Source organism: Homarus americanus, unplaced genomic scaffold, assembly GCF_018991925.1.
Source record: "Homarus americanus isolate GMGI-L3 unplaced genomic scaffold, GMGI_Hamer_2.0 scaffold34360, whole genome shotgun sequence".
Taxonomy (NCBI): Eukaryota; Metazoa; Arthropoda; class Malacostraca; order Decapoda; family Nephropidae; genus Homarus; species Homarus americanus.
Window position 1 is genome coordinate 3,955,253 of NW_024739403.1, and position 14,121 is coordinate 3,969,373.

General features: G+C 37.1%; 1 protein-coding gene across 7 annotated transcripts in view; it reads left to right on the plus strand.

Moving 5' to 3' along the window:
• Window positions 1-12,906, plus strand: part of LOC121874541 (ubiquitin carboxyl-terminal hydrolase 20-like) — a 43,622-nt gene extending 30,716 nt beyond the window's left edge. For all 7 annotated transcript variants that reach the window (XM_042378716.1, XM_042378714.1, XM_042378715.1 and 4 more), the window contains 5 exons: window positions 845-1,143; window positions 1,325-1,572; window positions 2,417-2,554; window positions 3,556-4,149; window positions 11,025-12,906. In XM_042378716.1, the coding sequence (XP_042234650.1) occupies window positions 845-1,143; window positions 1,325-1,572; window positions 2,417-2,554; window positions 3,556-4,149; window positions 11,025-11,264 (1,519 nt within the window). In that variant the 3' untranslated portion in view covers window positions 11,265-12,906. The remainder of the gene's footprint in view (window positions 1-844; window positions 1,144-1,324; window positions 1,573-2,416; window positions 2,555-3,555; window positions 4,150-11,024) is intronic.
• Window positions 12,907-14,121: the final 1,215 nt, after the last annotated feature.

Genomic DNA, 14,121 nt, shown 5'->3' on the forward strand with positions numbered 1-14,121 from the left:
CCTTAACACACATTTACTTCTCACACATACACATAATGCTCTTCATTTTTCTTATTTTATTGTTTTATATTATTCTGTATTTTCTTTTTTCTAAGCCACATTAGAGTATTGTAATGATTTTTTTGACAACTTTTATAGTTTCATTACAAGTAACAATAAATGCTGCAGCTAGGCTGGCAAATTGGCAATGTAGTTGTAGCCCACCGCCTCTATACATGTTCACTTCCCACACATACACATCCATGCTCCTCATTTGTCTTATTTTATAGTTTTACATTATACAGTATTTTTATTTCTTAGCCACATAGTGGAGTAAGTGTTAAAGAAGTCTGTTTTTCTGAGACACGAATTTGCGAGGTCAGCCTGTAGTACTGTGCACTGTAGGATTTGGGGGGGGGGATCCTAAGAGTGAGTTTCAACTAACCGGAAAAACTCTTTATCCGGCACCTCATAATCCCTGTAGGAGCTTGATAACTGGGATTCTACTGTACTGTACCTACATCTTCAAAGGGGGCCCGTAAGTGATTTACTCCCACCCTCCACTAGGAAAATGTCTTAATAAGCACGTTCTTGTATTTGATATGTTATTGTGTTCTCACTTAAAAATGAAAAATATGAAGTTATCCATGGCTCATAACATTGGACTCACAGATCATGAGAAAGAAGTTCAGTCCCATTGTATGGCAGGTTTGGAGGGACTGTATTTTGTGCTTATAATCGACCTTCACACCTCAGGGTTGTCACTTTTCAAAACTGTAAGAATTGGTATAAATGGAGTTTGCTGTAAATGTGGTTTATCTTTGTAGAGTAGCTACTGTCTTTATGTGTACATTGCCACCTTCAGATGGATGTGGTGGATCTGGGTTTGGTTACGGTCATGGCTTTGGGGCCCAGCAGTCTCCCTCCATCATTGTCTTGCAGCCTTCTTCAGTGCAGATGAACTTAAAGGAGATAATATGTATTCTTGTGAAAAGTGTGGCAAACTACGAAATGGGGTAAAATATTCAAAAGTTCTGCAACTTCCTGAGGTGCTCATTATTCACCTAAAGAGGTTCCGACATGAAACAATGTTCAGTTCAAAAATCAGCCAATATGTGTCATTCCCACTTCATGGCTTGGATCTCACACAGTTCCTTCATAAAGGTAAGTAAATTTTAAACACACAACAGTAAGTTAATGGAATTTAATGCAAGGCAAATTTTTTTTGGCATGGTAAGAAAAAGAATTTAGGGTAGTACCTTTAGGTAGGGTTGGAAATGAAATTTGCACTGAGTTTTTATTTTCTTTAGTTATTCTTACATCTTCATGTCATATATTTTTTTAGATTGCGCATCTGAGGTGGTGACATACGATTTATATGCCATCATATGTCACCATGGCACAGCAGGAGGTGGTCATTACACTGCCTACTGTCAGAACTGGAGCAATCACCGCTGGTATGAATTCGATGACCAGTATGTTACTGAAGTCTCTCCAGAGACTGTGGCCAAATGTGAGGCATATGTTTTATTCTACAAAAAGACAAGCACAGAGATGACATCAAGACGCCAGAGGACTGTTGAACTCATGCAGGTATATTTTCTTGATATGTCAGTCTATCGACAATACTCTTTATTCCCAGCTAAATGTTGCGATAATCAAAATTAGATTATTTGATAATACACCAAAGTCTTAGTTTTAGTTGAAACAATGGTTGCTGGTTTGCAGATAACCAGTGTTTTCTGCTAATTGGACAAGATTCTACTGAGCATAATATACAATGATAGTTCAAATTGTATGCTGATATTTTTCATGGAAGTTGGATTTATAAAGTCAAGAAGTTCAAACATATCCAATTACTTCACTTAACCTCCTGTGTGATACAGCACTTCTCTCATCAGGGCATTATCACCTGAGTACCTGCATCACAAAGATTTTCCTTCAGTTTAAACCATTCAGTACATGTATCATCATGTGAAATGTTCCTTAGGGCCATTCTGGGAGTTTTACTATAGTACTGTAATGTAAACAAACATATTGTGCCACATCTCACAAAATGTGCCAACCAACTGTAAACGGTGGAACTGTAAACAACTGTACATGTTGTACATACAGTATATCACATGTACTGTATGGTTTTTTGCTCTCCAATATAATTCATCCTCAGGTCATTCTATGTGTATACACAATCAATGAATTTCACAATGAACAATGCAATTCCTATTGTCTCGGTAGGTTTGTCAAAATCCTTCGTCCTTTGTGTCATATTGTCTAACATAAAATTGTAAATATCCTTTTTTTATTCTGTGTACATAACAACTGTACAATGTCTCTTGTAGTTTATTAACCAGTTTTCTCTTAAAACTGAAGCTATGTAGTAGTTGGATCAGCAAGACTTTATTTGTTTCTTTAAAATATTTACTGTCTCTCTCAACAGGTGTCATCAAGGGAGCCTTCTCTGATGCAATTCTATATATCCAAACAGTGGGTAAATAAATTCAACACTTTTTCTGAGCCGGGTCCCATCGATAACTACGACTTTCTGTGTCCACACGGAGGAGTACAACCACAAAAAGTATGAATTATGAATAATCGTTTAGTATGGAATTTGAAATAGATTTAAGAGTGATTACTATTTGAATCTGAAGTAGTTGGCCCTAAAAGATACATTTATGACCTAACACCTGTCTGAGGCAACTCTTATAATACCCGGCCAAGTCTACTATGCTAAAACTCAGAAAACCCCTTGACAGAGCCTTGCCGGTACAGACGTGTCGCATCTTACGTGCTTGGCTTAGGGAGGGGGGAATGACACAGTGAGTGTAGAAGCATATGGCTGGGGGGGAGAATGGCCCCCCATTTCAGCAGGGAGTATTTAGGAAAAAAATCTTTTATGTGCCCATGATATTGGTCACATTTAAAAAAATTGCTGGATGGGCTCGCTATGCTCATCATGTTCCCCCTACCCACAACTTCTTGGACCCCCCCTCCCCCCCTTTTTTTTTTATTCCTGGATCTGCCCCTGTAGAATTACTTATTTTGTTGAGTGGAAGTGGAGGGAGGTTGTAGAAAAACTGGTTGAAAATGGTGGAAAGGAAATGGAACCTCGCAGAACTCCATTTGGAAGATTTTTTGCTGCTTCTTGTCCTGGAAGGAAGTTCGAAACTCTTTTCTGGTGTTTTTTTATATTTTTTTTTATTTTTGTGATTTTTAATGTTTTGTGATTAGAATGTGGTGTTGGAGTGAGTCAGAGTCTTTGGTGATATCTATTATAGTTGAAACTGTCAAGAATGTATTGACCTAATGTTGAGAAGTGAGTGGTGGTGGAATGAAGAGGAAAGAAACCATGTTGTTAGGGAGCTAATGGGATGTTAGGTCGAATAAATCTGATGATTAGCCCTTCCAGTATCTTACATGGTGTACATAGGAGGAAAGCTCATTTAGGTTTTTGTGAGGATTTGATAAGGGATTGGTGCTATCTGTATTCTGAGTGCACATATGATGAAAATAAGATAGCAATAACAGTAACATATGTCTTACTGATTGTTTTAATTTATGACTTGTTTCTTTAACTAGGCAAGCTATGTTGGAGAGCTGGTAATGCTTCTTAATCAAGGAGTGTGGGAATACTTGCATCAAGTGTTTGGTGGTGGCCCTGCTTGTACACGCTTATATGAGTGTGTTACCTGTAGGGCAGAACTCGATGCCCTCTCCCACCGTCAGAATAGTGAGCTTGAGATGTTCTTCAAGTTGAAAAAGATGTTCCAGGAAGAGGAGCATCCCAACATCGTAGCCATCTCCATGAGATGGTTTCGTACATGGGAAAGCTTTGTGCGGGGACGTGAGCAAGAACCACCAGGCCCCATTGACAATTCTTCCATTTGTACAAATAAAACTGGCCAACCCATGCTCAAGCCAGGTTCTGACTATGCCCAAATATCTGAGGAAATGTGGGACTTTTTCCATGAAACATACGCAGGTGGCCCAGAATTATCAGTGATGTATGGTAATCCACATGGCCCAACCAGGAGATCGGATCGAGGTGAGGGAGCACGCCAGGAAAGCCAAAAATCAGAGCAGCTGCAACAAGGGTCTCGATCACTCAATACAGACAATCTTCCATACGGTGCTACCTGTGCTAATCGACAAAGAACTGTGTCTGCTGGGGAGGTGAGGATAATATTCTAAAGTCATCAGCATGAGTATAAGAGGTATTTTAACTTTTTCTCTAAGGCTTGACCTTTGAAGTGAGTATCTTAAGATAATCAGTCACCTTTTTTAATATTGAATGTTAAAAGTAATAGTAATCTAAATTTGGTACCTGTGGTTTATACTCCTTTTGCCCTTCTGTGTCCTTTCAAGCACTTCCATTTAACCCTTAAGCCCCGGGTTAGTGTGCAGCTGGCAGTACCCCACACCCGGGGGTAAATGGAGAAAAATCAACTTTTCCAAAAATAATTTTTAACCTTTTCAAATGATAAAACAATAAAAAATAAGTAAGAAAAACTATATATTGACCCTCTAGAAACTTCCCTGGCTGCATGGAGGGACGGAGGAGGGGGGAGATAAGGAGAGTGTTGGTTTGACAGCTGACGCTCGTGGTCCTTACTCACTTTGCAGCTATTTTTAGCTCGCCTTTGTGCCCGAGGTGGCCAATATTACAAATATTTACTGATCTTAATAATTATTTGCTAAAAACAATTCATTTAGAATATTTTATTTGCAATATTTTTCGTAAAAAAGCGCTTGGCAACACTCACCAGTTGGTCGCCAGTCTGCCTGTCTGTCTTTGTGTTTGGTAGAGCAAGTAATGCATAAAATAATAATAATTCCACAAATAAATACATTTGTAACATAATCATAGCATTATTTTCCAGTAATACTACACTACAATACAACTACAGTTGTACCCCACTTAACGCGGTCAATAGAACCCAGAGGGTCCCGTGTTAAGTGAAATCCGCGTTAAGTGAACAACAGAACATATGGGATTAATTCCAATAGAAACCGGCCCGACCCCCAAACTCCACTTTTTGAAGACACATAACTATGTTGTAGTAAAAATAACATCTTAATTTTATGATGGTACATGCACACAATTAATACTTAAGAGAAATAGAGAAATACAGTCGCCAAGTTAATGTCCATTCAAATAATGGACTCAACTCCCTCCCCCTCTCTCACACTACACTGCCGGCTCTTCCCTCTCTGAGAAATTTTTGGGGGAAAACCACTAAATTTTAATAAATAATACCTCAAACTAAAGTTAGGATAATACAATTGACATTGCTGGATTCCTTGTAAGACCAGGAATATTTTGAATATAAATGTCATATATTTTGCACAAAAGATAACATAGTTACCCAGAGAAAAAATTTTATCTAAAATTTGTATGTCTAATGCAAAATATATGATGTTTATATTCAAAATGATCACCAAATTATAAGAATTCCAGCAATGTAAATTATATTCTGACCGGGTAATTTGTATGAATTTTATGAGCTAAAACAAATATCTTCAGTTAATAAAAAAAAAAATAATCTTCACGACACTATCTGTCAATCAAAGTACCCCACCTTGCCTCCCCCTCTTCCAACCGCGCGGTCAGTCCCAACCCTCCCCCCCACCCCCCACCAATCCTCCCTTCAAGAGATGTGGGGTGAAAAAAATAAATTTTAACATTTTGTATTAAATAATACCTCAGATTAAAGTTAGGATAATATAATTGACATTGCTGGATTCCTTGTAAGACCAGGAATATTTTGAATATAAATGTCATATATTTTGCACAAAAGGTAACATATTTACTCAGAAAACATTTTATCTAAAATTTGTATGTCTAATGCAAAATATATGATGTTTATATTCAAAATGATCATCAAATTATAAGAATTCCAGCAATGTAAATTATATTCTGACCGGGTAATTTGTATGAATTTTATGAGCTAAAACAAACATCTTCAGTTAATAATAAAAAAAAATATTCTTCACAGGGTAACAGATGGTCAGTCGGTCCCTCCCTCCCTCCCCCCCCACCCCCCACCAACCGTCCCAAGGAGATGTGTGGGAAAACCAGAATACTTAACTTTTTTGTAATAAATAATACCTCAAACTAAAGTTAGGATAATATAATTGACATTGCTGGATTCCTTGTAAGACCAGGAATATTTTGAATATAAATGTCATATATTTTGCACAAAAGATAACATAGTTACTCCAGAGAAAAAATTTTATCTAAAATTTGTATGTCTAATGCAAAATATATGATGTTTATATTCAAAATGATCACCAAATTATAAGAATTCCAGCAATGTAAATTATATTCTGGCCGGGTAATTTGTATGAATTTTATGAGCTAAAACAGGCAGTCAGGCAGGGTGGCGGGTGGGGCAAATCTAAAAATAGCGTCTCGAGCCGGACACTCACCGCGTATATGTGGAAAAAATCCTTGTTAAGTGAAAGTTCAGCTCTGGCGAGGCACCGCGTATATGATAAAACGTGTTAAGTGAAACCGCGTTAGGCGGGGTAATACTGTACACTACTTTTAGCAATATTACTTTGATACAACATGATAAAATAGACAAACAATGAAAATGAAACAAACAAAAGTAGGTAATTATGTTCAGGAAGCTTCCTTGTGGCCGAGCATGTGGTGTGGCAGACAATTAGTCACACTGGAACCTGATAACCCGTGCTGGGCATTTAAACAGTGGTGGGAATAGGCGGACGTTCTGGAACATCACCCGGGGCGCGCTGGTCGGACGTTCTGGAACGTCACCCGGGACCTAAGGGTTAATGGCATGGGTCAACCTCATGCTGTTATAGCGGATAATTTTATTACTCCAATTGAAACACTATTTGCTGAATATTTTATCAGTTATGGAATTAGTTAAGATCTTTATAGGATAATTTCTAACGAATTTTGATGTCATTAGCATTTATAGTACTGTATACAGTTTGTAGCCTTACATATACTAAAAGTGACATTTGTATTATCCCGCTGTTTTTACCGGGTTAAGACCTGGATTTGTTTTACTTTCTTGGCATAATGAGGGCACTGAAAGGGAGTCATAACTCAAGGTAGAAAAGCTTACAAGTCGAGACATTACACACCTTCCTTGCCACTTCCCCTCAGCCAGAACCCGTTTCCAGGAAACTGCCATCCAACTCATGGCAGATGCATGATCCTGACGGCCTTGTCCCCTATAGGTGGAGCCAAGTGTAGTAGTTTATGTTGCAGGTGAAGATTAGGTTATGCTAGGTTAAGTTAAACATAGGTTTGTCTAAGGTTGAGGTTAGATTATGGTTAATTTGATTTTAAGGTTAAGTTACCTGAAGATTAGGTTAGATTAGGGTATGTAAAATAGGGTGAAGTTGAGGTTAGGTTGAAATATGATGAGGGTAAATTAAGTTTGTATAGGTTAGGTTTGGTTAGTGCATCTTTTCTACTCTATTTTGTAGGGAATGGAATGAAGGTCACATATAAATTACAGTAAATCCTTGAAAGTCCAGAACCTCTCTGGGCAAGAAATATTTGACCACCTCGCACGGTCCTTTGAAATTGCCGCCAGCGAGCAAGCATTCCCTTGAGGGCTCTCTCCTCCTCTTGGACCCAGAGCAGTTTATTCTCCCACTCTTAAAATGGGCTCACCTATAATGCTGCACTATGATTTTTTAGCTTTGAGTTCAACACACATTTAGCCACAGAAAAATGGTAAATTTTTTGGAAAAATAATTCAAACACTGATGATGGCAATCCTCCCAGGAAGAGAGATGAAGATGAGTGCGTACAGATATTGCATCATCTATATGTCAAACACACAAAAACACCTGCCGCAGTCCATCTCAGTCTCCATTATTTTGAAGTCAAATCACAAATTATATATCTTATTTTGTCTATTATGTAATATTGTATTTTATTAATGATGAAACATACGCCATAAGAGGCTCATCATTCGAGGATATAATATTGAATAAATAAAAACAAGCGCTAACATGGCAACGTCCCCCCACCCCCTCTTTTACGGCGGGAGGGGGATCAGTGGTCAGGGAAGAGATTACTGTACCTTCTGATTCGGCTTGTCCTTTTATTTTGAAGTCCAATTATGAATTATATATATTGTATTTTTCTATTATTTAATACTTATATTATAATATTTATGATAAAACATACGCCATAATAAGCTGATCATACGAGAATATAATAATGAATAAATGCTGCAACTGCTCTTGTTAGGCCTATATCAAATCTGATTAAACCACTGTACAGTATCCCCATTAAAGACAATACAGTATATATTTTAATAATAAATAAGGTAAAATATATATATATATATATATATATATATATATATATATATATATATATATATATATATATATATATATATATATATATATATATATATATATATATACACACACCTAAACCCCGACTTACGACGGGGTTAGGGACCCAAATCCAGGTCGTAAGTCCGATGTGGTCGTAAGTCCGATATAGATAAAAAATAAAAAAATTAAAATAAAATTTTTCAAAAAAAAAAAAATTCAAAAATTTTTTTTTTTCAAATTTTTTTTAAAAATCTACAATGAAATACAGTACACTAAACGTAAAAAATAATGAGGAATGGATACAGTACAGTAAAAGTAATAAATAATGAGGAATGGATACAGTGTGACTGAGCACTTACCTTAAATGTAGTCAGCTGAATGCACACAGGGCCCCCATAATTTTCTATTTACAGGATACATGGAGACTATATTAATTGGAAGAAGCAGAAGAGGAGACAGGGCTGGGTGGGTCATCAATGTCGCTTCCTTCAGACAGGTTTATGTACTGTGGTAACTTGCTGGTTGAAGGTATTGGATCATCTTGAGGGAGTGAAGAGGCAGCACTGGTGGGGCGTGAGGAGCCAGTACTGGGGGACTTCTTGAAATAGGTGTCCAATTTAGACTGCACAGTTTTTTTTTTCTTTTCATTATAAATTTCTCTGTAGCAAGCAAGTGAATCTTGGATCATTCTGTCAACTTTGGCATAACGCTCATAATTTTGATCCATGTCATCAAACATTTGCATTGCTTTATTAATTGTAGCAAATGCCTCTGCCATATGTTTCACTGAAAACTTTTTGGGGGGTGCAGGCTCTTCTTCTACATTTTGTCTCTCTTCTTCCTCTGCAACTTTCTGTGCATCTAGTTCAATAAGATCCTCGTTACTGAGCTCTTCTGCTACACTTTCAACCAACTGTCCAACATCTTCAGTATCAATTTCTAACTCCAGCTGTTTACCTAAGTCCACTATCTTGTTACTAATATCCAAAATAACTTCATTTTCATTAAATCCTTTGAAACTGTTCACATATCTTTTCAGGATTTTCTTCCATATTCCATTCATGCAATGTTTTGTAACCTGATCCCATGCTGCACTAATGTTCTTTATACATGACAAAATGTTGTACTCCTTCCAAAACTGTCTGAGCGTTTTCTCACCTTCAGTAGCAGCAACAGCCTGAGCGAAGGTCGTGCGTAAATAATACGCTTTAAAGGCAGAAATAGCACCTTGATCCATGGGTTGGATGATAGAGGTAGTGTTAGGTGGCATGTACACTACCTTAACATCAGGGTGCATGTCGTCCAGGTGTGGTGGGTGTCCCGGAGCATTATCCAAAATCAGTAAAATCTTGAATGGAATCCTTTGTTGCAGACAATACTCCTTGGCTCGTGGAATGAAACAAGTCATGAACCAATCCTCAAATAGTACTAGGGTCATCCAGGCTTTCTTGTTACTGCGATAAAACACTGGCAGTGTGTGCTTGCTGACATGTTTAAAAGCCCTGGGGTTCTCTGAATGATAGATCATGAAGGGCTTTAGCTTGAAACCAGCAACATTCCCCCCCAACAGAAGTGTAATTCTGTCCTTGAATGCCTTGAATCCGGGCATTTTTTTTGCCTCTTTGTGGATGTATGTCCGGTCAGGCATGCGTTTCCACAATAATCCAGTCTCATCCACATTGAATATTTGCTCTGGCAAATAATTCCCTTCCACAATCACATCATCTAACTCCTCCTTAAAAGCTTCGGCAGCACCAACATCGGCACTAGCTGCCTCTCCACTCACCTTAACACTGTGTAGACTGTAGCGTTTTTTAAATCTATCAAACCACCCTTGACTTCCTGTAAAGGTTTGATCACATTCATCTCCTGCCTGCTCCTTCAGGCTTTGGAACAGGCTTCTTGCTTTAGCCTGTATGGTTAGAACACTTAAGGGTACACGCTTCTGTATCTGGTCTTCTATCCATATCACCAATAATTTTTCCATATCGTGGATAGGACCTTGTCTTTTCTTTGTTATTATAGTTCCCTTTATAGGTGTTGTTCCTTTCACTACTTCACGAATACGTTCCTTGTCCTTCAGAATAGTGGATATAGTCGAGTGTGAGAAACCTAGGTCGCGTGAGATTGTTGCTACTGTTTTTCCATTCTCATACTGTGTTATTATCTTCAGTTTCATCTCAAAAGTAATTGCCTGTCTCCTTTTCCTTGGAGTACCACCAGCACTCTCACTTTTACGCTTTCCAGTCATTATAAAGTCAATTAAATACAATAATAACGAAAGTTCACAGCGCGATCAGTATAGGATACGATAGCCAATTACAAACAAAGCGCTCCACTGAGTGAGTGCAGCCACGAGGCGACCCAAGCCACCCCTCCCTCTCGCCCGGGACGGAAACGTTTCGGTATAGAAAATGCGCGCGTCATTTGAAAAAATTTTTGGTCACGGCGGTCGCAGTCGTAAGTACGGTCATTGGACGTAAGTCGTATAGTCGTAAGTCGGGGTTTAGGTATATATATATATATATATATATATATATATATATATATTATCTTTCTTCCTCTTCCACTTTTGCTTGGGGGTGATTAAGGAAAACAAAATAGGAGGAAATGGTTTTGGAGAGTAGAAGAAAAGCATTGTTATTATGATATTATCAAGACTCCATAGCTGACATTTGGTTTGTTAATGTTTCCTCTTACACCTTCTCCAACAGGCTATGAGAATAGCTCCAACACATTGCTTGAAGATGACAGACTGTGAGAAATTGCCACAGTTGTGTGATGGCTCACCAACTGACTCAGAGCCAGCAGATGAGAAAGAAGACACTAAAGAAGGTGAGATTAATGAGCAACAGTCAACCCCCATGGAAGAGATGTCTAGTACAAATAATTGTGTCATACAGAAGCAGACTCCTGGACATAAGCCCTCTCCTCATCCTCTAGATAACCAGTGAATTGTGGTAATGATTATACTTGAGGAATTATAGTATTAATGAATGTAGTCGTTGGTTTAAAAAAAATTTTGGCTTATATTTTTTGTTATTTAGAAGAGTTGAACATTTCATTATTTTAAAAGTGAGGGCATTACAGTGAAAAACAGTACAGTATATACTGTATACTGTGCATTTAAATGGTTGTAATTAACAATTGTGTTAGGATTTTATCACCAAAATAAAGAGATTTCCCCAAAAAGTCAGTAAACTAAAGGTTTTTTTTTTAAGTAATCTAATGTACTGGTATGGTTTATAAATAGAGGAAAACTTAGAATTTTTTTGTAATCACATCATCCTTTTCATTTATCTTTATAAGAATAATTTTTTGGTCAGGGAAGCTCGCTACTGTGTAAGCTAATGCTGTACAGTAGTGGGATGTGGGAACTGTAGCATAGAATACTGAAGTGGGTTATGATATGACCACTGTATGACCTCATGTATTTCAGTGTAAGGTACAATATTCTCGCCTCCCAATGCATAAGTATCTTTTTTAATGTTATGGAAGGGTTACTTGCTGGCCATTGTTCTTTTTAGATATAATTTAAAGGATGTTTGTAAGCCATTTTACCTGGAAAAATATTGGTACACTATATACAGTGTGAGTGAAGTGATAGGTTTCCTTGTCTGAATAGTCTCAGGATCCAGGATTGATCTGTGGTGGCAGACAGATACTCACCAAGATAATCATCAAGATGGTTACTTGGTTATAAGTTATGAATTGGATAACTCATTACAGGCCTCAGAACATGCCACCTCAGGATACATGGGCATTGGAGTGCTCACTTAAATTATGATGCACTTACCTATTTTTCTCTTGTAAATGTGATAGCTTTATTCTCAATTTTCCAGATTATATAATGCACCACTGTGGCACTTGTCCATTTGTATTTTGTGAAGTATTGGCAAGAACATTCATAAAGATTAAAAAAGGGTAATTAAAAATAAACATGTTTCCTATCCTCTTTAAAAATATTCAACATTTTTCAAAATCAAATTAGTATAGTATTTCTATTGTAGTAATAAAAACCAAGTTAACATTTTTAGAAAATACTTCCAGCCTTTCATAAACGCTGGGTGTTCTCTGGATTTTATCATCACATTTTTATAAGTTTCATAGAAGACAATATTAAAAAAAAACTATTTTCTCCTGTTTTATTGGTGCTTGTAATATTAATAAAATTTTGGGGGATTTACAAATTGACATTTGGAGAAAAAGTTGCCAAGTAAAAATAAATTTCAACCAACAAGTAAAAGTAGATGAGCACAGTAAAGAAGAACTATTGAGAGTAGAGTAGATCATAAAAGCAACAAAGGATTAGTGGTGAGACCTTAACACTGTGGAGCTTCTAACATTCTGTTTTATCTTAAACTGGAAGTTATTTAAGTTCAGATGCGTACACTGAGTCTTTTCTGTTTTTTTTGTTTTTTTTTTTATTATATTCTTTGTGTAAAACTGCTGATATAGCCAAGTGAGCAACTACATATGCTACTTAAACATACGACACAAAGTGTCATCCTATGTAAAGTACATAAACTCGACCACCGGTTAAAGGGTTCGTCCACTATTTACTCTTGTCAGTGCAACTCAATTTTTATGGATGTGTCTGATTTTTAAATACCCTGTATGTTGTTTGGGATCTTATAAATCAAAGATTCATTAAGTATGAATGAAAACTACCAAATAGTTTTTGAGAAAAAATATACTGTATATATTTTTTGTTTTACTGTGTTCCCATAATTAAATTTTTTCTCTAACCAAACAAGAAATATTAAAATTCACTCGACCAAATTGTAGTTATACGTATCCTTATTACAAGGACCGTGTTTGGAGCACATTAATGAAAAAACAAAGGAGTAGTGTAGAATTATAATAGATTATTTGTAATACGTACAGTATACTTTTTGCATAAAAAAGAAACAAAATTTGCTGTTCCATATCTAATTGAAATATCAAAAATATCCTTCACCAGAATGTTCCCGTCATTACCACATACAGTACACTCATTTATTATTTTTTTTAAATTTGAATGAAAATTATTATACTTGTAGTTGAAATTCAAATAACAGTAACTTTAGTTTTGAGTTACAGGCAAATTTTTACAGACGCATGGTTATAGTGTGATACCTGTCATTATACCTCAGTTTGTTGTAAATTAACGGTAATCTTTAGAAGTAAACATAAGTCTTATGGGATTTTAGGATTTAATTTATATTAAAAAATAATTGCTACGTACTGGCACTTGGTCCCATGCTCCATGTCATTTTACATTCAGGACAGACAGCAGTCAAGGTGGTGACAAAGGTGCAAGCCTTGGTCAACAGCTGTACATCAGCACCACAGTACTTGCACTGTTGGTGAAACAGGAGGTTCTGCATCTCGGACTTCATGACAATAATTATGTCATCATCTTCCACATGTGGCGGTGGAAACTTGCCAGCAAACAGTTGTTGACGTATGTATTTGCTGTGTGTTATTGTCTCCATAACAGTAACAGTAGGTGTTGTTGAAGGTGTAGGAGCAGGTGTGCCAGGTGGTAAGGGTGAAATACTGCCAGCATCATCACTTGTCTGCCAGTTTCTGTGCTGTTTCTTGAGTTCTACAGTGGCTGCCAAAAGCTGATGCCTACACAAAATCTACTTTCAAGCCTTAGGCATGTCTGCTTCTGTAAAAACAGCAGGAGTGAGCATGGTGTGGTAGGTTGAGTTGCACCTCACTGCCTGAGGAGTTGGGGTCAAGTGAACACTGCTATCTGCTGGGCCCTTCTCTCAACCACCATGCACCACCTACTTGAGTGTTGCAATGTCGTTTGTTTTTGTT